Source organism: Lontra canadensis, unplaced genomic scaffold, assembly GCF_010015895.1.
Source record: "Lontra canadensis isolate GAN:19392208 unplaced genomic scaffold, GSC_riverotter_1.0 scaffold8, whole genome shotgun sequence".
NCBI lineage: Eukaryota > Metazoa > Chordata > Mammalia > Carnivora > Mustelidae > Lontra > Lontra canadensis.
In genome coordinates, this window is record NW_022631002.1 from 12,636,789 (window position 1) to 12,662,525 (window position 25,737).

A 25,737-nucleotide genomic window follows, 5' to 3' on the forward strand; every position below is an offset into this window, starting at 1 on the left:
GGTCACTGTCACATGTTGCATTTGGTATAGAGTATAGCACTCCTAACACTTAGGTGTTATTGGTGATGAAGTTTTACTCAGTTCTTCTTTTCCATGATCAGGTATTCCTATTATTTTATTAGTTGAGTTAAAAAAAAAAAACCAAAACGGTTACTGCCTTTAATGGGTATACGTGAGTTCTCTCTATAACCATGTGGTTACATGATACAATATATTAAGTAAATAATTTCTGGGTCATTTAAAAATAGTAACGTTTTTATTTTGGAATGGTTTGTATTTACAGAAAAAATACAGGGATTATATTGTGAGTTCATCTGTAACCTACACTTAGTTTTCCCTTCTAGATCATTGTTAGTTCATCTCAAATATTTCATTTCCTCTCATGTTTGAGAACCTATAGGATATTCAGAGGATTCTTGATTCTAACCTTAAGGAGCGTAAAATCTAGTAGGAAGGACAGAATAATTCCTGAAATCACTTTTTAGATAAATGCCTTAGGAGGCGGTGATTTCTTTGAGATCTGATAGGAGGGAGAGTGGACTGCCTCACAAGAGGATAAGGGAAGGTTTTTTCCTAAAGGATGTAGCATTTGAATTGGTCCTTGAAGAGAGATGGGATTTGGCCTTAAGGGAGCTAGGGAAGAAATGGGATGCTAACTTAGATCATGGCCTGTTTGATTCTATGTGTTCTCTTGAGGAAGATACAGGCATGTCATACTGAAAGAAATTGCATAGTTTTTGATGCAACAGCTATCCTAAATATTCCATCACTTTTTGCTAAAGTTTGTTAGGGGCATTGCTAATATTTCCAGCCCCTTTTGGTTCTAAACTTTTTTTTTCTTTTTTTTTTAATAAAATGATTCCATTCTCTTTGTAAAAAAAGGTCCCCCCCCCCATTTTTAAGTAATCCCGGGCGTCTGGGTGGCTCAATGGGTTAAGCCTCTGCCTTCGGCTCAGGTCATGTTCCCAGGGTCCTGGGATTGAGCCCCACATTGGGCTCTCTGCTCAGTGGGGTCCTGCTTCCCTCCTCCCCCTTTGCCTACCTCTCTGCCTACTTGTGATCTCTCTCTCTGTCAAATAAATAAATAAAAATCTTAAAAAAAAATAAGTAATTTCTACAACCCAACATGGGTCTTGAATTTACAATCCCAAGATCAGGAGTCACATGCTCTACCGACTGAGCCACCCAGGTGCCCTGGTTCCATTCTTTTAATCCAACATGCAGTATGAGCACTGCCTTTTCAGAATCCCATTATCTAGTGTAGTTTTAAGCAAGGAGCTAAGTTCTATGCTCACTGGATCTGTGGTTTGTCTCCTATCCTGTCAGGTATCAGAAATGGCTGTCTCTGAGTTACCCGGTAACCCCAATGCTGTCTGGACAGTGCGTCGGCACATTGAAGGTAAGCAGCCCATTCCCAATAGTCAGAAAGTGGGTCTGGGTGACATTGACAATAGAAGGCTTAGGTGTCTGCATTCATAATATTTATATATTGCTTTTTTTTGGCAATATACTAGAAACATTTTCTGGCTTGACGTCACGTTTCTCAGATTCTGAATCAGGATGCCTTCACCCTTTTTACGCACGAGTAAGGGTACTGTATTCATCTTGACGGTACTGGTTCCATCTGTGTAAGAAGTGTGGTGTGAGGGAAAGTTTTCACTTCATTTTTCTTCAGTGTTTTCTTCTATTGTGCTGAAACCACGGTGAAGTTGAAGGTGTTGTTCTAGGTATTAAGAGATTTGATGAAGTTTATTAGTCCCACTTAGTGGGTGTAGTTGTGCTTCAGAAAAGTTCAGATTAAGATTGATTGAATGGAATTAGAATTTTAGAGTGGGTAAAAAAGAGGGGATGGAGGCAACAGGAGTCCATGCTCCTGGATAAAAATGGGCCACTTCATCCTAAAATTTTGAAATTTATGTGAAAATGCATAATAGGGCAACAGCCAGCAGGAAAGTCTTGAGTTAATTAAATTTGAGAACTGAAACTTAACTCTCATTTTCCCTTGGATTCTTTGGGGGTGTAGGTCATTTCTATTCCTAGACTTCATCTTCCTCTTGTTCCCTTAGGAATGTGGGCCTGCTGAGTAAGAGCACCCTGGCCAGCATACAAAGCATTTTCAAGAAAACAGCTGGAAATTTTCCTGATATTTTGATGTTCTGATGTTTGATTTTATGGGAGCTGGGAAATGTGTAGGAGGGAAACCTCTTCATATTAGTAGAATGCACATTGTGGTGGGTTTTGTTTTCATGTGGACATTTGAGCCAAGTCTGAGATAAGTAGAAAGAAAAAAGCAGCAAACAGGAAATTAGTAGGTTCATTTTTGCTGAGAAGATAATTTTTAGATGATTGATTTAGAAGGATTTCCTCATTTTGTTTAATGTCTTCATAGAGAAACTGGTCAGTATTGATGTTCACCTTTAGCTTCATGGCTGGTTGATATTATAGCTTGATGCAAACATTGTCTACACTTGGAATTTTTTGAGCCCTTGAGATAAAATCCTAGTATTCCATACACTTCCTGTCTTTGTATTTCATTTTCTACTTCTTAAACTTCAACAAGGGTTTAGATTTATAAGCAGGTTACCCCTCATTTTTATGATGAAGGCAGAAAAGTCACACAGGTTGACATTTCCGAGATAGCACATTGAGGTAATGGAAACCGAAAGCATAGTCTCTGAACTTCCAATCCAGTGTTCATTTGACTAACCCTGTAGTGGGTGTCTGTGGTTCTTGCTGTTTTTTTAGGTTAAGTTCTATTCTGTAGTCTTTCCGGGTGTCCACCTTGCACTCCCAGAGTGATTAAGATAGGATCCTTCCCCTCGGGGCACTGCCATCTAAAAAAGAAGACAAGTATATAAAACTGCTGTGTGTTCTGCGTAATGAAAGGCACAGGCATGTTGCTAGGATATGTTAGAGGACAGGGAATGGGGTTATGTTGGAGAATCAGAAAAGGCTTTTTTGATAGTGCTTAATGAGTCAGTGATCAGCAGTATGTTGCATGGTGGAACTTGTAGTGGAAATTTTTTCTTCTCTAAATACCAAAATCTAGGAAAAGACTTACATCCTAATGAATTTTACTTTTTAGAAACTTGTAATTTGGGTGATCACCCACAAAAAAAGGTCAGGTTCTCTCTGTTCATTCTCTTACCAGATACTCCCAAGTTAACTGTTGAGTGAGTAGCCCACATGTCCACACATGCTGTAGTCTTCCAGGCAACTACTAACCTTGGCTGGTACGTGGTGATGCACACTACCAATACCAAGCCTTTTTTTCTCTTCCACAGGTGGCTGGTGAAGGTGCTGATCACCACAGGTGTGTACGTACTGCTAGGGTCTACCATGGGGTCTTAGAGTTGCCCAGGGAGAGGGATCTGCACAAAGTAATAAGACTGCCCGGATGGCATCTCTCAGAGGGTAACTTTGCAGTTGGCTGTTGTGCATTATAGAGATGCACGCCCATCTGCCTGTATATTACATGGTCTGAGGCAGGAATCAGCTTTCTGTATTTTTTCCCTTAGTGGAAAATATGACTAATTTGTCTTTCACTAAGCTGAAAGAAAGTATAGCTAGGAAAGCCTTAACTCCATACACTCCTCTGGAGTTTTGTCTGTTTCAGCTGTAATGACTCAAGTCCTGGAGAAAGCCACTTTTTTGGGGCTTATAATCAGGACTGCTGAGGCAAGGCAGGTACCAAGTAGTCCCAAGTATAAAGCGAGAATGGTATACTGGAAGCTCAAGTCATTGTATGGTCACTCATTTTGCCTTTTAGAGTGAGCTGTTTATTGAGCTTCAGATACTAAGGCAGAGGAGAGAAGAAGAAAGTATTCCCTCCCCTGTGGGCTGCTTTAGCAGTGCTCAGAAGTTTTATTTAAGTGAGAAAGATGCATTCTCATACCCTGAAAGATTCTTCACTGAGGTATGAACTAATGTCCTTTATACACACACACACACACACACACACACACACACACATTCGTATGTACATGTAAGATTTTTATTTTTAAAGTTTGTATTTATTAGAGAGACAGAGATAGAGCAAGAGCATAAGATAGAGCACAAGATAGAGAGAGCACAGCTGCGCAGGCAGCCTGACAGGAGGCTTGATCCCAGAACTCTGGGATCATGACCTGAGCCAAAGCAGACGCTTAACTGACTGAGCCACCCAGGTGCCCCTGAACTAACGTTTTTGTATATGAAAGTTGTAACTTCCGGAAAAAGGCAAGGCATTTATTTATGGTCATTTAGCTTGATTATGTTCTGAATTCCAACTCTTAACCTATAACTTCCCTAGGACATGAGCAACTGGCCCGCTATAGGTCCTCCTGGCTGTAGAATGGAGAGGAAAGTTAGTCTGTGCTTAGTATTCACAGGGTAATGGATGTTATGAGGGAATCTGTGGCGTAAAGCAGCTCTAGTGGTTGTTGAATTGCTCAGGGAATGTAAGATCCTATTTAAGTCCACTGAGCTTCTCTTTATTTTTGTATCTGAGCAGTCTGGGGCCTTGGGTCAAAGGGAGGGTAAAGACCCAGGCAGCCCACCTTCCTTCCTCTCCTCATTCTCTTGCGTTTTAGTTAAAATTTCCATGGTCTCTGCTGGAAGTTTCTCCCTTTCCCCTTGACTGAAGAAAAAGACCAGAAATCCTGACCATTTAAGAGCCCTTTGTTGTTTGGCTTTAATTTGCTCTGGCACAGCTTTTAGGATATTGGGTTTCAGTAATGAGAGTGTGGAAAAGGACACAATATTCATATAGTTAAAATTAAGCAATTTCTGTTACTTTTACACACTACAAATTTCCAGTTCAAAAACAGCTGGAGTAAAGCTTCCAAGTTTGGTATTGTGTGGAGATTCATTTTGGTTTTGTTGTAAACTATTAAGTCATCCATTTCAGGGATAACCATGTCCTTACTCAAATGGTGGTGAACAGTGTTGTCTTATGAAGCCATTTTATAAAGTGTCCCCAAAGCATTTGATACATCTTAACGGTTGTAACAAAGATAATCTAAAACTAGCTATCTAGTTCTCCAGTGTTTATGATTTGGAACTTGAACACTTATTCTGGATTCCAGGTATAGCCACTGGATTATACCCATTGGGAAAGATCTTTGATACTTGCCTTTCAGCCACCCAGTCAGTATACGCATGTATTAAGTATGAGTTTGGAAAATAATACTCACCCTTACTGGGTTATTAATTTCATGTGTAAAGCAGTTTCATAAATTATATTTATTTCTATGTATTTCTATTTTAAAATGCTGGTTATAGTCTGTCAGTTTGAGTATGTCCTGCTCATAGGGCAGAGAACTAGTCTAGGCTACACTAGTGATATGTCTTCAGTTGGCCTCTTTTTCTGTGAAGAACACTGATTCTGCTGAACTCGTAGAATAGTCTTGGTTCAGCTGAACCACCTTTGGAGCAATCAGAATCCGAACTGTCCTTGATGGGAGTGGAATGGATCAGCTCTATGGTACTAAGCTTTGGACAAGGGCTCGGGTACACAGTGCCCTATAGCTCCTTCTGCTACGAGTGAGGTAGTCACTTTAATTTAGTACCTCTCCAAAAAAAAAAACAAAAACAAAATTTAGTACCTTGTCTACTTGTAGTTCTGTCCCTTGTTCACCTGATTTCTTATGAGGGAAGGGGGACAAAAAGGGGAATTGATAAAAGAAAATTCAGATGTAAAATAGGGAAATCTCAGTCCTTCATGAAAAATAAATACACCTTTTCTTTCTTCAGCATTTATCAAGCATAATGCTAAACATCGTGCTGGATGTGGGAGACACACAGAAGCTGTTTTTATGTGTAGAATGGAATATATGGGAAATAGGTGGCCTTTAACTATGGGGTCTGTATGAGAAACTTCTGGGATTGCCTGTATTCAGATCCTCTGACTTTGAGAAACTCACTCGTGTTTGCTTATTCATAACTATGTTTTGTTAAAAGAAAAGCAAATCCTAATAGGATTGCTTGTCTCCACTGAATAGTTGTGTTTTTAAATAATAAGAGTAGAGAGGTCAAGGACTGACAATATAAACAGACCCTCCCCCCCCAACTTCCTGGTAATCCTCTTATCTCCTTCCTATTGGGACATCCTGGGATTCTCAGTTATGAACCTGAGAATGATAGTCTCATTGAGGCTTAAGTAATCTGTTTTATTCATTAGGTCTTATGTTCCCACATTAACTTCTTTGGGAAGAGGCTGGAGACCTTTCTTGCTTATAAGGATTATCTTTAAGAGGGAATTGTGATTTGCATCTGGCACAAATAAACAATCTCTCACTTCAGTATATGTAAATATTGTAGTATTCAAAATTTCTTCCTGCCTGGTTACCCTGCTTTGTCATCTTGTGTTTTTCCAGCAAATTCCTCAAGGAAAATTAACTTTCAGAGCTATTGGGGTGGGTATACCTACTCAATGTATTTAGGCATTTAAGGAAGCAGAGTATATCTGTAGGCTGTTATGACCTTCAGTAATCTTTCGGATCATCCTGTGCCGTTTGCCACATGAGTGTGTGTGTGTGTGTGTGTGTGTGTGTGTGTGTGTGATGGCTACACATAGAAGAAGTGCCTTGGAAGGTTTCTGAAGAGAAAACTTAGTATGCCTCAATTAGCTTTGTAACTAATGAGTTCTTAGCTAACCACCTCCTCTTTTCTTCCCTCTTGCAGATGAGTTTGATGCCTACATCATTGTGTCTTTCGTGAATGCCACACTGGTGTTGTCCATCGGGGAGACTGTGGAAGAAGTGACTGACTCTGGGTTCCTGGGCACCACCCCAACCTTGTCCTGCTCGTTGTTAGGAGATGATGCCTTGGTGCAGGTGAGGATTCCCAGAGCGAGAGAACTTAACTCGCCTTACTTTGTCCTTTTATTGTGGTGTGGGCTGCTATGCTGACATTAATGAGCTTTGAAAAACTCTTTTGAAGTGGACATTGCAAACATGAACTTGTTTTAAGTTCACCTCTACAGGGCCTAGTAACTCCTTTTTGTCATTGACCCAATGGCAATTCAAATGCAATGGCTCCAATTCTGACAAGAGTGATTCATTTGTTAGGTATGTGGGTCTTGCTGAGCAGTGAGTTACATTACTAATGTCCAGTTTCCTTCTGGTCATTGACTTAGGTGTATCCTGATGGTATTCGGCATATAAGAGCAGACAAACGAGTCAATGAATGGAAGACCCCTGGAAAGAAAACGATTGTAAAATGTGCAGTGAACCAGCGACAGGTGGTGATCGCCCTGACAGGAGGAGAGCTGGTCTATTTTGAGATGGATCCTGTATGTTATTTTATTATTCATTGTGGGACTTGGTGTTAGGGTCCAGAGGTAAAGATGAGAGTTGTAGTCCAGTATCTAGATGATATTAACAGGAAAATTCAAGAGGGAAAGTATACATAAGCCACTCTGGCCTGGTGGGGGTGGGGGTGGGGGTGAGGGGAGGGTTAAGTTCATATCTTAATTCTAACTGGAATTATGAAATCTCATCTTAGCAGTGAAATATTTGCTTCTCTTGCCCTTTACACTCTGCTTTTCCACCAAATATTGGCCGTAAGTTTTAATTTTTATAATCTGAAGCCATTTCAGACATTTTCTGTATGGAAGGATGTTGGGTATACTTACATGCTCTTAGTTTCTGTATGTGGCCAACCTGAGAGTCTAACTTACCTCTGGTTGAGATTTCTTTGTCTTTAAGTTCCATATTTGAAATCTCTTTCACCCAGAGTATTTTTATGAACAGATAATTTTATATATTTCTATTTCCTGAGAACTAGGTTTGCTTTAAAAAATTTGTAGCATGTCGAATTTGCCAAAGACAAAGACATTAGGTTGTCTTTTGATTGTCTTGTCAGTAATTTTGCTTTCTGTTAGCCTAAAGTATTGAGTCTTGTACCTTAAGTAGAGAAATTCTTGGTCATTGATGATAGTAAGAGGAGTGAGAAAAAGTGAAAAGGAGTTTAACAGTCCTCCTTCCTTTCCCAGGCCCAGGGTTTAGAGGCAAGTTGGAGTGGTTTGTCACCTTTCTCTGTCTCACTTCTGTAGTCAGGACAGCTGAACGAGTACACAGAGCGGAAGGAGATGTCGGCAGATGTGGTGTGCATGAGTCTGGCCAACGTGCCTCCTGGAGAGCAGCGGTCTCGCTTCCTGGCTGTGGGGCTGGTGGACAATACTGTTAGAATCATCTCTCTGGACCCATCGGTGAGTTTTACCCTTGACTTCCAAGGATCTTCCCACTGGAACCTGAGCTTCTGGCCCACTCCTGATGGGCTTCTCTGGGATCAGCGGGGCTAGTCCCTGCAGTCAGCACTGCCTGCTTCTCCTGATTATCATAGCAACACACCTCAGTACTTTAAAGATCCTGATCCCAGACTACTAAATGCTCTCTTGCCTTAAGCTTTGTTAAAAAACAACTGAAGATTGTGTGCAGAAAAAGGACTTGGGACTGGCCCTGGGCTTTGGTTAACTTTCAGGAATAGGTATGCTTTGCTTATTTACTTCGGATTACCCACTTTTACAGAAAAGAAAGCATGGTTCTTTCCAGAGCTCCAGAGCTTATTCTAAAATTTGGTTTAACTAGTAGTAACCCATTTACAACTTACTGCATAGGATGCCCCTGTCCACAAGAAAATTGTTTCTCCATTCCTCCAATTAGATTTCTCTGGGTAGATTTTTCCAAAATTGGTCATTTCCCATGTTTTACTCTTTTTTCTTTCCTCCTTAGGACTGTTTGCAGCCTCTGAGCATGCAGGCTCTCCCAGCTCAGCCTGAGTCATTGTGTATTGTGGAAATGGGTGGCACTGAGAAACAAGATGAGCTGGGTGAGAGGGGCTCTATTGGCTTCCTGTACCTGAATATTGGGTTACAGGTAAGAGACCTAAGGCTCACATTGTTGGTGTCAGGCCTTCTTTAGCTTTTGTGTAGTCCCTGTTCAATACGGGCATTTTACTGTGCCTTTTACAGTTTACCATCTTACGAAAAGTGAACGGTGCTGCTCTGCGTTCCGTTTCTGTTAGCTCTAATTAGAACAAGTCAGGCCTAGGACAAAGTTTTCATAGTCTTTGATACAAATGTGTTGTCATCACTACTCTGGGTCACAACTAGAGGGGTTTCTTTTTTTTTTTTTTTTTAAGATTTTACTTATTTGACAGAGAAATCACAAGTAGGCAGAGGGAGGGGGGGAGCAGGCTCCCTGCTGAGCAAAGAGACCCTGGGCTCTATCCCAGGATCCTGAGATCATGACCTGAGCCGAATGCAGAGGCTTAACCCACTTAGCCACCCAGGTGCCCCAGAACTAGAGGGGTTTCAAGAGTCCTGTGCAGTTCTTAGAATATGCAGCTTTTGGAAGCTAAAACCTCTTGATGTATAATGGGCTCCTTTAGTAACAGAGGATCCCTGGATGTTCCCTGTTGTCAAAGCAGTGGGGCTCTTTTTCACATGAAAAGCAGGAACCTAAGGGTAGCAGAGTGTCAGTATTTTTTGACCATATACTTTCCATTTTCCTTAATGATTATTTGCTCAACCCCCTGGGTAAATAATCTAGCCCTGGTACTTTTGCTTTTTAATTTTATTTCCTAATTTAGAAATTTCTCAAACTGCACAGGAGTTAGTCTAATGTAACAACCCTCGGTGTATCCATCACCAGTCTTATTAGTTACCACCATCATACTCTTGTTGTTTCATCTATTCCCTCTTATTTCTTTCTTCTGGAGTATGATAGAGCAAGTCTAAGATGATTTGTCATTTCATCTATAAATACTTGAGAATGTAGCCATAACAGATGTATGCGTTGTTTTCTTTTTAGGCCACAATTTTATTACCATGCCCAACACAGCAGTTCTTTAATATCTGATATCTTGTTCATGTTCTGGCTTTTCTTGATTTGTTTTGTTTCTGTTTTTCCAAAAATGTTTTACCTTTGGTTGTACTTAGGATCTGCAGAAAGCCATTTGCAGTTTGCATTTTCTGCATGACCTGTCCCTTTATGTGTCTTTTAATAATTTTTATCCCCTCCCCCCCCCTTTTTTTTTTTTTAAAAGATTTTATTTATTTGTCAGAGAGAGAGGGAGAGAGAGCGAGCACAGGCAGACAGAATGGCAGGCAGAGGCAGAGGGAGAAGCAGGCTCCCTGCAGAGCAAGGAGCCCGATGCGGGACTCGATCCCAGGATGCTGGGATCATGACCTGAGCCGAAGGCAGCTGCTTAACCAACTGAGCCACCCAGGCGTCCCCCCGCCTTTTTTTTTTTTAAGAAACCAGACCATTTGTCTTGAAAATTTTCCACCTTCTGAATTTGGCAGTCTTTAATGTGTGTTCAATGTTTGTCTGTTATCTGTATTTCCTGTAAAGTAGTGGGTGGATCTAGACCCTGCTGTCCATTTAAAATACAGTGTAAGCCACATATGTCAATTAAATATACCAGTAGCCACAACAAGGGAACAGATGAAATTAATTTTAATGTTTTCTTTAACCCAGAATACTTCAAATGTCATTTCAATTTGTAATTGGTGTAAAAATTAAGACACTTCATTTTCTCTCCTTTTGAACAAAGTCTTTGAAATCTCATATATTGTATTTTATACTTAATGGCACATGACGATTCTGGCTAGCCACATGTGGTTTGATTATAGAATTGGATAGCACAGGTGGAGAGGTTGATTAGATTCAGATTTAATATTTTGTGGGAGACAATGTTTTATAAGTGGTGCCCTTTACTTTCTGTTTCATCACATCAGGAGGCATGTAATGTCTGGTTATGCTATTTTAGTGGCGTTAGAATGTTTGTATCTATTTTAAATTATCTGTTCCCTGTCAGCCTTTTACCCAGTAGCATTGCTACTAGGCCCATTGCCTAGATCCATTATGTCATTAGGGATTGAGAAATGATTTTCTATTGCACTCTTCATTTCATTACCTGCAACTTTTCTCAAATGACAAAATTTTCTTACCCCCAAAGATAGTTCATACAGGGAAAGGATAAATACTTTGTTTTTTCCCCTTTGTTCATCTGTTTTCACAGTAAGAAGTAGGTGCCACAGCAATCTCAAGTGGGGACTGATAAATAAAGTAAAAATTTTTTTTAATAACCTATGAACTTGATTTTTTTGTATCTGTGCTTTAAACTATTATGGTCTTTCAGTTTTTGGATGCTAAATTGCCTCATTTTAGATGGGTGGGAGTTCCCTTTTGAAGTTAGTTCCTTTGTCTTTTTAACATGACCCTGTTATCTTTGGGTGCTTCCTTCTGGTACAACAGCGTGCCCCTGTATTCACCTGAAATAGTCTTTCCCCGGACCTGAATTAGCTGTTTTTCTTAAGAGTCTTGATCTTTTTTTTTTTTCCTTTTTTTTTTTTTTTTTTGGTAAAGATTTTTATTTGTTTGTCAGAGAGCACAAGTAGGGGGAGAAGCAGGCTCTCCGCTGAGCAGGGAGCCGGATGCGGGACTCGATCCCAGGACCCTGGGATCATGACCTGAGCACATGCTTAACTGACTGAGCCACCCAGGCGTCCCAAGAGTTAATCTTTTTAGGAGAAATGGCATTTAGAAACCACAGTAGGCCTTGTTTATTTTAACTATACATGTTTTTTTGTTTTGTTTTGCTTTTAAGGGTTACTTATTTTAGAGAGAGTGCATGCATGAGTTGGGGGATGGGCAGAGGGAAAGAATCTTTTTTTTTTTTTTAAAGATTTTATTTATTTACTTGACAGAGAGATCACAAGCAGGCAGAGAGGTAGGCAGAGAGAGAGGAGGAAGCAGGCTCCCCGCTGAGCAGAGAGCCCGACGCGGGGCTCAATCCCAGGACTCCGAGATCATGACCTGAGCCGAAGGCAGCGGCTTAACCCACTGAGCCACCCAGGCGCCCCGAGGGAAAGAATCTTTAAGCAGGCTCCCCACTGAGCATGAAGCTTGATGCAGAGCTCTATCCCATGACCCACAACATCATGACCTGAGCCAAAACTGTCTTAAGGATGTTCAACTGACTGAGCCACCCAGGCACCCCTTAACTATGCATATGTCCTAAGGTTTAAAATTATAAAGAAGAGTTTAACATATGTGGTAGAAAGAATTTTAACAGATATGTAGTGAAAAATAAGTGCTTTTCACTTAGTAAATGCTCAGTAACTACTTGAATGAGTGATTTAGTGAGAGAGTGAATGAGTTGTTGTCTGGTTATTGGGATATTCTTTAAACCCTGTCATTTCCTTTCACCTGTTCTGAACTTATGTATTCTATGCAGTACCAGGGAGCTTCCATTAGGGGTAGGCTTCACTCACTCTTTTCCTTTTTGTTAGAATGGTGTGCTGCTGAGAACTGTCTTGGACCCTGTGACTGGGGATCTGTCTGACACACGCACTAGGTACCTCGGGTCCCGTCCTGTGAAACTCTTTCGTGTCCGGATGCAAGGCCAGGAAGCAGTGAGTAATGAAAGGGGGCAGGCTGCATTTTTGGACGTTAGTGGCATCAGCTTTTCTTTCAGTAATTCACCCATACATAGTTAGTTTGATACTAGCTTTCTCTTAATTAGCTTTTCTGTGGGAAGTCCTGGGTCCCTTCATGCAGAGTTTTCCATGGCACTGAGCTATGGGTGGAATAGTTTATCAGTCTGTTCAGCTCTAGGGTAGGCAAACGGAGCTGACTGAGAGGTAGCTAGAAACCTCTTATCTAGAGTACAACTACCCATGAGCAACCTTATATCGATACCAGGGTTTACTATGTAATGTGAAAGAGGTTGGGAAACGTTGTGTCCTTTGTAACTAAGAATGTTATTGTTGCTGAGTGTTATGCTAGTTCTTTATTTGTTACTGCATTTAATTCTTGAAACTATCCTCCCTAGTTACAGTGTTCCCATTTTACTGATGTGGAAATTGAGCCTTAGAGAGGCTTAGAGAGATTAAGTGATTAGGTCATACAGTTTGTGGCCCGTGCTTTTAGCAAATACTAAGGCAGTCCTCTTCTCCAGTCCTCCTCCTCCTCTTTTTTTAGAGAGGAGAGAGGGAGCGTGCATGCGTGGACGAGAAGGGAGGGACACATGGGGAGGGAGAGAGAATCTCAAGCAGGCTCCACACTGAGTGTGGAACCTGACCGGGGGCTGGATCTCAAGACTCTTCAATCATGACCTGAGCCAAAATCAAGAGTCAGACACTTAACCAGCTGAGCCACCCAGGCACCTCTGGTGCTCTTTTTTCTTAAGGTAGTCTTAGGTTTCAAAAATTCCTTGGGATATCCTGTAGACTAAAATTTGCGGATAGGGTGTTTGGTTAGCATTCCTTGTTTGTCTTTTCCCCAAGCATGTTGGAATGTTTTTCTTTCCTCAGGTGTTGGCCATGTCAAGCCGATCGTGGTTGAGCTATTCCTACCAGTCTCGTTTCCATCTCACCCCCTTATCTTATGAGACCCTGGAGTTTGCATCTGGCTTTGCCTCTGAACAGTGTCCTGAGGGTATTGTGGCCATCTCCACCAATACTCTGAGGTGAGAGTTCCATGGTTCAAGCCCAGTGGGAATCCTTTCTGCCAGTGGCTGAGATTGTGATTTTGCCAGAGTGCTGGAAGAAGTTACGAAGCGATGGCAGAGAGCCAGCTCTTCACCATGGTACTAGAGTGTTGCAACTGAAACCTTCGTTTGTCTCAGGATTTTAAGTACCTGGTAGCCAAGTTTTCATTTTCAGAGTTGTAGCTTCTGTTTAGATTTTCAGGGCCAAGTTCTAATATACTCAGCAGTATGGTTCCGTTTCCTTGAGATTAAACCATCTGTTTTTCCAGGGCAGTACTATTGGATTAGTTTTAGAGCTGGCAGGCACTGGTTCGCTGATAACTTTTTCTCATTTGGTCCTCTCATCTGCAGTGTTACATCTTCTAATTTTAACCTCAGTATAAATTATTTAGGCCTTTTGCAAGTTGAACAACTATTGTTTACACAATGATGTTGGAGTGAGCACTGTTCTGTTGCAAGATGGCTGTTCGGTTTGAAAAATAAGCTGTATTCAGTTTGACTTTCTCAAGTTTCGGGTTTCGTTTTTTCTTCTTTAATCTTTTAACACCACCTGTGTTCTTGCCCTGGTTGTAACTGTTTGTAAGAGGAACCCTATCAAGAGGAACTATACCCTCTTGTTATGTGGGTAACTTAACAGGTGAACTCCCAGATTTCTGTGCAGCACCTTTCAGGATCTTTCCAGTCATTGTTCTTTCTCTCTAACCTTCACGCCTTTATGTACCTTCTATTCCAGCAGAATTGCTGTCTCCACTCTCATGGTTTTTTTACTCTGTACCCTGGCATGCTTCCCACCCACATCTCTGCCAGTCAAGACCTAGCCTCATTCATGAACATTCACATTATTTATGGGTGCTTCTTCTCTTTTGAATTCCTATAAATGTGGACGCAGCCACAGATTTTTTTCACTTTCGTAGCAGAAGAGCATTTCCTCCCTAGAACAGAATCTTTCAGGGAAGGCCACTGTGTGAAATAGTTAACAGCAGAACTCTTGGTAACACCAGTGTTTAGAGTAATTACTGTCAAAACTAGTCACTTCCACATACGAATAATGCTGCTGTGGATATTCTTGTGCACGTTTTTTGGGGGGGCATATATTTTCATTTTTCTTTGATCTCTGTCTGAAAGAGTGGAATATGGTAACTCTGTATTTAACTTTCTGAGGAGTTGCCAGATTGCTTTCCAAAGGGGCTGCACTGTTTTTGTTTTCCACAAGTAAGGTATGAGAGTTTCAGTTTCTTCACATCATCACCCACATGCATTTATTTGACTTCTTGATTCCAGCCATTCTAGTAAGTGTGAAGTGGTATCTTATGGTGGTTTAGATGGACAGTTTTTTGATGCTTAATGATAAGCATGTGCTTTCTTGCTATTTTTCTTTGGAGTACTGTTGAGATACCTTGCTTATTTTTAACTGGTTAATTGTTTTTCCGTTACTGAATTCTAAGAGTTCTTTGTATAGTCTAGTTGTAACGCCCTTATCAGATAAGATTTGCACATATTTTCTCCTAATTTTCTCCCATTCTGTAGATTGTCTTTTCACTTTCTTGATGATGTTCTTTGGCACACAAAGGCTTATTAATTATTAAAGCCCATTTGAAAACTGCCTGAAGTCCTGTTGGTTATCACCAGTGGTATAAGTTCTACTTAGATGCTGACTAGCCTCATATTTTCTTAGGAATACAACATGGGAATATCTGTGCTGCCTTCTGTGTTGGGTGTCTCCCGAGAGCAGGTTTTCTCTCTACTTTGAATCTGCTTGTTGTGGTAGGGTGCCTTTATAAGACAGATCATTATGTGGATTGGACCAGAAGAATCAAAACTGAAGGATCAGTGGTTTGGGTTTTGGTTTTCTTTATGTGAAACTTATTTTTTTTCTTCCAGAATGACAACTTTTGATGCTTAACCACTTAATTTCATCATTCAGATGTTTGTAAAATACCTGATTCAATGTTTCTCTTCAAAGAGAGGAATATGCCAACATTAGAGCTTTTAGGGATCGATGCATTTGTGTGACCAGTCACAGACCATTTTGATAGGAGTTTCTAAATCCTGAGTGAGTGATCTGTTGATTCCTTTCCTTTTCCCCCATAGGATTTTAGCATTGGAGAAGCTAGGTGCTGTCTTCAATCAAGTGGCCTTTCCACTGCAGTACACACCCAGGAAATTTGTTATTCACCCTGAGAGTAACAACCTTATCATCATTGAGACGGACCACAATGCTTACACTGAGGCAACAAAAGCTCAGAGGAAGCAGCAAATGGCAGAGGTAATGAGACTGACCTTAGGGTTTAGTTAAAAGTCATTCATGTGAAATTTTGTTGAAAAGTTTAAACTTGTGTAATTGTTGATCATATTACACATTTTATATATGTATCTATATATACATCTGTAGTATATCATACATTAAAAAAGACCCAGGTTCTTTTCAGGGCCTTTAAGCAGAGCCCTTTGCCCCTATCCTTGGTTTTAGAATTTTTCTTGTGACTTGGGACTAATACACAATCCTTGGGTTTATTCAGTTTTCAGCTTTCCTTCTGGAACAGAGTTCTTCAATCCTTGAGCTTCCCAAACAGCCTCTGTATGTGTTTCCTAGATTTGGGCCCAAAGGAAGACAGTGTTCAATTCTCCACAACACCAGTTCTTTCCAGAAATCGTTTCCCAGCAAAAAAAAAAACCCAAATAGCCCCATCATGCAAAACTGTGTCTCGATTAGAAGAGATGAGACAAAGAGTCATAGCAAGGGAAATCAGGGAGGTTAGGTAGAAAAGTGGTGTTTTTGTTTGATGTATCTGAGACCACTTGCCAAGTATTTGCCCCAGTCAATGTTAGGTTTTTTTGACATTAAAAAATGAAGTATCTGGTTTCCCCTTTAGTGGTTTTCTCTCTTCCCCTTGTCTGTACACCTTTCCCTTTAATCTTCATTTTGGGAAAAAATCTGCTTTTGGCCTACAGACTTTGCTATTCAGGATATGGACTGTTGTGCTACTTGTCCACTTCTCACCCACCACCTACCTCTGAATATACCAACTCTTCTGTTTTTTTGTTTGTGATTTTGTTTTTTAATTTAGGAAATGGTAGAAGCAGCAGGGGAGGATGAGCGGGAGCTTGCTGCAGAGATGGCAGCAGCGTTCCTCAATGAAAACCTTCCTGAGTCCATTTTTGGAGCTCCTAAAGCCGGCAATGGGCAGTGGGCCTCTGTGATCCGAGTGATGAATCCTATTCAAGGGAACACGCTGGATCTTGTCCAGCTAGAACAGAATGAGGCCGCTTTTAGGTAAGGAGCTTCGGACATCCAGGGTTTTGAAGGCAGGAATTCTCTGGGCTGTAGTTAATGCCTGACTCCTGTTTCTCTGTTTATAGCGTGGCTGTATGCAGGTTTTCCAACACTGGTGATGATTGGTATGTGTTGGTGGGCGTGGCCAAAGACCTGATTCTCAATCCCAGGTCTGTAGCCGGGGGCTTTGTCTATACCTACAAGCTCGTGAACAGTGGGGAAAAACTGGAGTTTTTGCACAAGGTAAGAACCAGCCATTGGTTCTCCTGGATCTTAGGTCCTACTGGTCTCTCCCACTTTTGCTTAAGTTGTAAGTCAGGTCTTCTGGTGACCATTTTGGAAGCCAGCTCATTGATTGTGTTCCATCTTCTGGTGGCACACAGAAAATGCTGGGGCTTTCCTGCTCCAGTGAAGCTCTACTGCCTGGGAGTGTCACAGGAAGCCTGTATACTAACCAGCCGCAGTGGTGACATAGATGCACACAGAATTGGCCCCTTGTTTACTGGTTTTACTAAGCAGGCGCAGTTTGTGAGCTCTGGAGAATTAACATTTAATGGATTCACTTCCCCTTTGGAAAAATGAAAAAGTTCTGGGGGTGGATGGTGGTGATGGTTGCACAACACTGTGAACATGTTTGATGCCACTGAATTGTATACTAAAAAATGCTCAAAATGATAAATTTTATGTGTATTTTATTACAATTTTTAAATTAAGAGGGAAAATATCCCATTCTTCCACATGGATAGCATATGCATGTAGCTGCTCTAGCCCTTCCCCAGGGGAATGTCCTCTAGGAAGTAATTACTCATGTTCTTTTCTTTGTGCTAAATTCATTGTATCTCCCTTACAACTGAGATGTCACTTGGCACTAGCACTCCTTTCCCATCCCTCCACAACCAGGAATCACTTCTGCATTGAGGCTTCATTGTTTGTGGCACCAGTTGAATTAGCACAGGCTCTGAGACCACATTCATCAGGCCTCAGGGCTTCCTTTGGCTTGTGGCACTGATCCATTTGCCGAGTGACGTGCAGTGCACTGTGGGACCTGTTTACATAGAGACTTGTATGTGTGGTTTATTTCTCTGACGAGCCAAAGGTGATCACACACTGTCTTGTAGACATTTTGGGTCAAGAGGGTACGGTTAGCATATGGCTGGTGTTCTAATAGCTGCATTGCCTGCTTTTCTTCTCACAGACTCCAGTGGAAGAGGTCCCTGCTGCCATCGCCCCATTCCAGGGGAGGGTGTTGATTGGTGTGGGGAAGCTTCTGCGAGTTTATGACCTAGGGAAGAAGAAGTTACTCCGAAAGTGTGAGAACAAGGTAAATAGCTTGTACAGGGCATCAGAACTAGCTAGTGAGGAAGGAGGAAACATTGGTGGGATAGTGGACAGTAACTTAAAATCATGTCTTTTTAGTATCTTGTAGATCCTCAATTCCAGCCTTAGAATTAGGCCTTTGTGACTTGAGAAGGAGAAAAGTTAGGTCAGTTTCTTGACTTCTTCACACTAAGAACCATATTTTTGTCCCGTGGACACCCTAAGAACCATATTTCTGTTAAATACAGAGTGTTTAACTGTGAGAATTGAGCATACATTTCCACTGTATTAAAACCAGTTAGCTCTTTTTCCATCTTTTTTTTTTTTTTTTTAAGATTTTATTTATTTGAGAGAGAGAGATGGAAGGGGGCAGGGTCTGAGGGAGAAGCAGACTTCCTGCTCAGCAGGGAGCCTGATGTGGGACTCGATCCTGGACTCCAGGATCATGACCTGAGCTGAAGGCAGTCGCTTAACCAGCTGAGCCACTCAGGTGCCCCTCTTTTTCCATCTTTTAGGAATTTATTGTTGACTGCCATTCTGTAGGTCATATATAAATATATGCTTCAATCAGGAGACGCTGAACTGTCTCTGGGTTCTGAATCTCAAGGTTATACCCATTGATGTCTTTGTTTTTCCCAGCATATTGCCAATTACATCTCTGGGATCCAGACTATTGGACATAGGGTAATTGTGTCTGATGTCCAAGAAAGTTTCATCTGGGTTCGATACAAGCGTAATGAGAACCAGCTTATCATTTTCGCCGATGATACTTACCCACGATGGGTCACTACAGCTAGCCTCCTGGACTATGACACTGTGGCTGGGGCAGACAAATTTGGCAACATTTGTGTGGTGAGTTGATGTTTATGTCGGTTACAGTGATGTGTAGGAAAGCCAGCTCTTTTCAGTGGTAAAGTCAAGGACATAGGACTGTGATCTCTAGTATGGAAATTGAAAATAGGTATAAAATTTAATCCTAAAGCCAGCTCTAAAAAGGAAATTTTGTGTTCTTTAAGCCATCTTTCTTTTTTCTTTTTTTTTTTTTTTTTAAGATTTTATTTATTTGACAGAGCACAGGCTGGGAGACCGGCAAGGCAGAGGGGGAGGGAGAAACATACTCCCCAGTGAGTAGGAAGCCCGATCCAGGACTCGATGTGGGACTTGATCCAGGACCCTGAGTTCATGACCTGAGCTGAAGGCAGACGCTTAACTGACTGAGCCACCCAGGCACCCTCTTTAAGCCCTCTTACCAGTCATTTATTTTTATATTTAAAGATTTTTAAATTGTTATTATTATTTAATATTCTGTACACCCAACATGGGGCTTGAACTTAACCCTGAGATTAATAGTTGCATACTCTGTTACCGAGCCAGTCAAGCTCCCCATTCTTATCAATCTTTTAGAATCCCCTGTCCCCATCCCTCCATCACCTGTACAGGTCCATCTCCCTCCTCCTTATGGAATATGATTTAATAGTGATGATAGATTTTGCTTGAGCAAATGAGTAAGAATTATTTTTATCTGTGCGAGAATTTTGGTTTTCTCTTTTTAAGCCCAATTTGACTTCTCTTGTGTATGTTTTATAGCCTTTGTTTTGTTCTTGCTCATGGGTTGAATCTCTGGAGTTTGTCACTCAGACATTAGGTTGCAGGAGACAGCCTTAGGCCTCTGCCGAAGGTGGTGGTCCCAGGCTTGCTTTCAAGGATCTAGGGCAAACATGTTGCTTGGTGATCCAGGTGAGTCGGTATAGGACCCAGCCCCATGACTTCTGTCACTTCCTTATAGGTGAGGCTCCCACCTAACACCAATGACGAAGTGGATGAGGATCCCACAGGAAACAAAGCCCTGTGGGACCGGGGCTTGCTCAACGGGGCCTCTCAGAAGGTAAGATTGCAGAAGCGACCCGGAAGGAGAGGTATCAGCCTGCGGGCTACATTTCCCGTGACCCATACTGAGGGAACATTTTGTAGTCTGCTATCTGCAGTGCACATGACTGTGCTGAGTACTCGCCTGCTCATGGGCGTCCTTTCATAGCCTGTGATGGGTAGATGCTGGGCTTGATGTACAGTGACCGAGTCACCATTCCATTTTTATCACTGCAAAATAGAATTTTTCCAAGACATTTTAGCAGTGACTAGAGCATAGTGTGTTCCTTGGAAAAAATCATTGCACACATTCCTGATATTAACCGGCTCTTCCCTGAGGGGTTGTTCTGGGCTCTTTACTTTTCTCCTATAGGTATATACTTCTGTAGTAGAGCATCTCTGGACTTTTAAAATAGGTCTGTTTTAGAGAGCTAGTCTAATGATTGCTGCTTTTTTTTTTTTTTAAGATTTTATTTATTTATTTGACAGAGAAAGATCACAAGTAGACAGAGAGGCAGGCAGAGAGCCCGATGCGGGACTCGATCCCAGGACCCTGAGATCATGACCTGAGCCGAAGGCAGAGGCTTAACCCACTGAGCCACCCAGGCGCCCTGATTGCTGCTTTTTAATAATTATCTGTGGTTTCTTTTTTTATTGCATAACTGGGTAGTTTAACAGTATTTTTCCATTATAATTATCAGAAATGATTTAACTTCAGCATTGTGACATTAATCTCAAGTAAATGTTAAGAGCATTCTAAAGTATTTTTAAATGTTAGTAATGTTTGGATTTAAAAGAAAGTGAAATCTGCTCTTTGGAGGCACTGCTTGCTCTTGGGAATCTAGAACAGGTTCGAAGGGCAAGGGCACAGTTACTAGTCTGTTTTCAACTTACAGGCGGAGGTGATCATGAACTACCATGTGGGCGAGACCGTGCTGTCATTACAGAAGACCACACTGATCCCTGGAGGCTCAGAATCGCTTGTCTATACCACCTTGTCAGGAGGAATTGGCATCCTTGTCCCATTCACTTCCCATGAGGTGAAATCTCCCACATTCTTCTGGCCTTTGCCTTCACAAGGTTGTTTCTTGGTGCTAAATCAGCCTAAGAGGGCAAATCTTCTGTCCCTACCTGCAGCTGGGCATGTTATGGAAATATTATAAGGTGATAGAAGTGCCTCAGAAAATAGGAATCCTGATTTCCCTCTTCCTCAAAGCCATTTGTTTTTATACTGTACCAGGGTTTGGTTTAGTTCTTTTTTTTTTTTTTTTTTAAAGATTTTATTTATTTATTTGACAGAGAGATATCACAAGCAGGCAGAGAGGCAGGCAGAGAGAGAGGAGGAAGCAGGCTCCCTGCCGAGCAGAGAGCCTGATGCGGGGCTCGATCCCAGGACTCTGAGATCATGACCTGAGCCGAAGGCAGCGGCTTAACCCACTGAGCCACCCAGGCGCCCCGGTTTAGTTCTTTTTTAAAGATATTTTAGAGAGCGAGAGAGAGCGAGCGCGAGTGCACAAGCAGGGGGAAGGGACTGAGGGAGAGGAAAAGAGAATCCTCAGACGGACTCTCCACTGAGCATGGAGCCCAACCTGAGGCTTGATCCCAGGACCCTGAGGTCATGACCTGAGCCAAGTCAAGAGTCTGTTGCTTAAGCAACTGAGCTACCCAGGCACCCCAGGTTTGGTTTCGTTCTGGTATGGGTATAGAGTTAGTGGCCAAAGCCCCAGAACCAAACCCCACAGACTAGGAATGATGATTACTACAGTGAGGTATACTGTGTACTTGCTCAGCTCTAGGATTGGCTAAATTGGGTTTATGTCATTCCAGCTAAGGAAACAGGGATCAGGAATCTGACTTTACAATCTGTCTTTACATATGTTGTTCTCTTGTGTTCTACAAATATAGGTGGGGTTTCTTTCAGATTTTAGGTATCTTGTAGCAGGAAAACCTGGGGTTGTCACAGGAGCAGTTTGATAGTTAACATCTGTTTGGATGGTTAAAAAAATAATAATAAGATCAGTGGCTTGTCTGTTCATTGTGCTTCTGGAAACTGTAGACTAGTTGAAATCACTCTTTTCTTTAGTGATAGATTTCTTTGTATCTTCTACCAGGACCATGACTTTTTCCAACATGTAGAAATGCATCTACGGTCTGAGCATCCTCCTCTCTGTGGACGAGACCACCTCAGTTTTCGTTCCTATTACTTCCCTGTTAAGGTAGGTCTTTGTTGGAAATCTGAGTTGAAAAGGGGGATCCTTGCCCCATGTAACTTGTTTTTTCTCTGGACCTCCCTCCCTTATAAATCAGAACAGTCCTGATTGAAGGAACATCAAAAGAGTGGATTGATGGAGTCAGTAATGGTGGAGAAGAGTGGCTAGTGATTTTCAAGGACCTCTTCCTCCAGGGCAGACCACAGCCAGAGAAGAGGCTTCACCCAGTTTTGCTACTCTGAACACAGGATACTAAGGATGGACTTAGAGTAGTGTCCCTAGCTCTGAAATGGTTCAGATACTTGAGAGAGAAAAGCTTTCTTTGCTGCTGCTTTAGCATGCCACTTTCTTTAAGTATCTGACCTATTTCTTACTCACTTTTCTGTGTCTTAGAATGTGATAGATGGAGATCTCTGTGAGCAGTTCAACTCCATGGAGCCCAACAAACAGAAGAACGTCTCTGAAGAACTGGACCGAACCCCACCTGAGGTGTCCAAGAAGCTTGAGGACATCCGGACCCGCTATGCCTTCTGAGCCCTTGCTTTTCCTGTGGGACTTGTGTCAGAGACTGTTCTGTTTCCCCACCACGTGGCTCTGAACCCACATGGCAGAAGAAGGGTGGCTGGATAAGACTTTGTAATATTAAAGCTAGTAGGTCTTGCCTATCCACTCTTCCCTGGAGTGACTGGTTCCCCCTAAAATTGGCACTGAACTTTGCTATGCTTCTTTCTGCCTAGTACCTAATACATTGCTCCCAGTTTCTGGTGTGTAATAAGATGTTCCCTCTCCCCCAAACCTTTCCCTACATTGATACTTCTGGGTCTCTTTGTCTACTTTTGTATACACCCTTAATTTTTAACTGGTTTTCTTGTAAATATAGTTTTGTACAATGTTATCTTTGTGGGAGGGAGGGAGGGAGGCAAGCTGAGGTGGGGACCAGGTTGAAATAGTATAACTCCTGAGTTCTGCCACTCTGGAATCTAACCAGAAATACAGATCTAGTTTTTAAGGTGGCTTGTGTCCATGTGTCTTTTCTGGGGGTGAGAATTTAAGTGGGGAATTTGAGCCCGAGTTAGAGCATGAAGAATGGAGTACCCTCCTTCCTTCCAGCTACCTGCTTGTACTTCTGGCGCCCTGTGACCTCACAATCCTAGTTCTGTGGTGGGGTTTTTGGGCTTCTTGTAGTTCTTTTTGCAATACGAAACTTGGGCTCAGTAATAACCATGTGGTCAGCCATGCTTCTTCCCATTGGATATTGAGGAATGGTGGCTGATTTCTTCTCCCCTGTTTTAGCTTCCTTCTACTTTGAGGTCTTAGAGTGAAGGATTTGGCATGCATTCCAGGTGGGTGGTCTCTTAACAGATGCTCCGTTTACTTCTACAGCTCCCGAAATGATCGTTTGGCATATGACTCCTAGGAAGGATCAGTAAGTACAGAAGAACCCAGATACTAACCTACCCTTGGGAACAAAATCAGTATACGTGATCCCTATTTAAAGGCTCATGGGAAACCGTTTGTTGGGGGGCAGGTTGCGTGGTGGGGATTCCTGTCTCCATTGGACATCTTAGGCAAACTCAGGAGGGCCTTTGGAGTATGAGGAGGCAGCACTGGTAGCCTGTCACCTGTAAATATCCATACCTGAAAAGGCAGCCTTAATCTTCCAGGCAGTTCCCCAGGTTTATTGAACCTGGTAAGACCTGAGCTCACTGCTGTTCTTGGTCTTTCACAGAGTAAAACATTCTTCATGTGCCTAGGCTCAGCCACTTCCATGAGCAGATTCTCTGTGGCTAGCACTGTGTTAGAATCAGGAATGGAGGTGGTTAGACACAACCTTTGGCCCTGAACAGCCCACAGTCCACTGTTGAGAGCGTTCCTCATGTTCGATTTCTTTAATCATGACTAGGTTTTAGAGCAGTGAGGAGAGATCCAGGTTTTGCCAGGAATTGAATCGCTAGTTAACACTTTTATTATCTTGCTAATTCACATAGCAGGTGACACTTTAGAATTACATTTTTATGGCCTAATTCCAGGACTCATTTTTTCTGTGAGCCCTACCTAAATCCATTCCGTTCAGGCTGTCAGATTGTCTGATGTTGACATGTAATAGTCTGGGAAACTTCGCATAGATGCTTGAGTAGTGGCCCCTTGTGCCCGGTTTTCTCCTGAAGTACTGCTTCCTCTAGTCATAGGGGGTTTATGTAAGAAAGGAAAACTTGATCTCTGTATAGAATTAGGAATTTTCTATATAGAGGGGGTGGGGGGATGACACAGCACTTCATTAGTTACAAAATCACAGCCAAGGGGAAAAGAGCACTGTATTCCATGCAAGGCCACATGGGGGTTGCACTTAACTAAGTAAACAACTGGGGGCTTTGGGAGGGAGGCAGGCTTTGTAATATCAAGAAGGTGGGGTGCCTCCTTCTTCCTGTGGGAAGATGTGACTATGATTGGCTTATTTGAATAAATCTATAAACTATAAATCTATAGACTTGTTTCTGCTGCCCAGAAATGAACGGGAATGGTATAGTCCTTTGATAAAGAGGGCTTAGGTTTAGTTTGGGAACCTTATCTGTAAGAGCAGAGTTGGGAGGGGAACTTGCACTTAGGCCATCTGAAGCCTTTTTAATTTTACAGCATATAATATTGAATCTTAATTTTAGATCTTTTCAGCTGGGAATGTGTGGAATGAGTATTGCCCCACTGGAGAGCTACAGGTAGGCCAGGCAAAGGTTTCCTATGAGATTCCCTCCTTTCCCGTTCCTCTGTAACCCAAAGCCCAGGGAAAATGATAACAAACTCAGTGGGATTGTCACAGACATGTGGGTGCATATTGCAAAAGGTGGTAGATGACAGCAAATGATGAGCTAATATTATGAGCATTATACTAATAATAAGCACAGTAAGAAATTCACAGGGTTTGCTCAGTTGAACTTAACAGCCTAGTAGGGAGAAAAGGCTTTTGCGTGTGAAACAATCAAAATGTGTTTATGGTAGAAAGAGCTAGAATCAGGCAACCTCTCTATCCGGCTCGGCCACATAACAGCTGAGTGAATTTGGGCAAGCCATTTAAAATTTGTGAGCCTTGGTTCCCCCATCTTAAAGGGAGAGATGTCAGATAAGCTGCATGCAAGTCCATTACTGTGTTGCCCAACCTTACTTGAGACAGCATCTTGGTTCCTAAGAGTCCCAACATTATCAAAAAAGTCAAAGTGACCCTATGCCTTTGGGCAGTACAAATTTTGTTAGTATGTTTTATTTATTTTTTTCTCTCAAATTTCTCTAATCATGAAAATCATCCCTTAAGCCACTCAATATAGATTCCTGGGCACTTTCCCCTAAAGATTGTGAAATGCTAAGTCTATAATGGGAACTTGTAGATAAGTCTAGACATAAAGTCACAGGCCTGAATTCAGTCAAGTCTTTGCCTCTCTGAATAGACCTATGACATTGGTAAGGTGGGTTGCATCACCCTAACATGGAGATAAACAGGGTTGGTGTGAGAGTAAAATGAGAACATATGTCTGGAATACCCAGCACCCAGCTCAGCACATGGTGGGTGCTCATTGAGCCAGACCTAAGCTCTTTACATAT

At 41.9% G+C, this 25,737-nt stretch overlaps 1 protein-coding gene across 1 annotated transcript in view; it reads left to right on the plus strand.

Annotated features, from left to right (window-relative positions):
• SF3B3 (splicing factor 3b subunit 3) overlaps window positions 1–23,159 on the plus strand; it is a 43,397-nt gene extending 20,238 nt beyond the window's left edge. Inside the window, exons 11-26 of the mRNA XM_032853976.1 lie at window positions 1,327–1,399; window positions 6,664–6,815; window positions 7,118–7,273; window positions 8,036–8,191; window positions 8,715–8,858; window positions 12,281–12,403; window positions 13,304–13,458; window positions 15,571–15,745; window positions 16,548–16,753; window positions 16,840–16,996; window positions 17,949–18,074; window positions 18,710–18,922; window positions 19,857–19,955; window positions 20,833–20,976; window positions 22,048–22,152; window positions 22,540–23,159. Of these exons, the coding sequence (XP_032709867.1) occupies window positions 1,327–1,399; window positions 6,664–6,815; window positions 7,118–7,273; window positions 8,036–8,191; window positions 8,715–8,858; window positions 12,281–12,403; window positions 13,304–13,458; window positions 15,571–15,745; window positions 16,548–16,753; window positions 16,840–16,996; window positions 17,949–18,074; window positions 18,710–18,922; window positions 19,857–19,955; window positions 20,833–20,976; window positions 22,048–22,152; window positions 22,540–22,680 (2,325 nt within the window). The 3' untranslated portion in view covers window positions 22,681–23,159. The remainder of the gene's footprint in view (window positions 1–1,326; window positions 1,400–6,663; window positions 6,816–7,117; window positions 7,274–8,035; window positions 8,192–8,714; window positions 8,859–12,280; window positions 12,404–13,303; window positions 13,459–15,570; window positions 15,746–16,547; window positions 16,754–16,839; window positions 16,997–17,948; window positions 18,075–18,709; window positions 18,923–19,856; window positions 19,956–20,832; window positions 20,977–22,047; window positions 22,153–22,539) is intronic.
• Window positions 23,160–25,737: the final 2,578 nt, after the last annotated feature.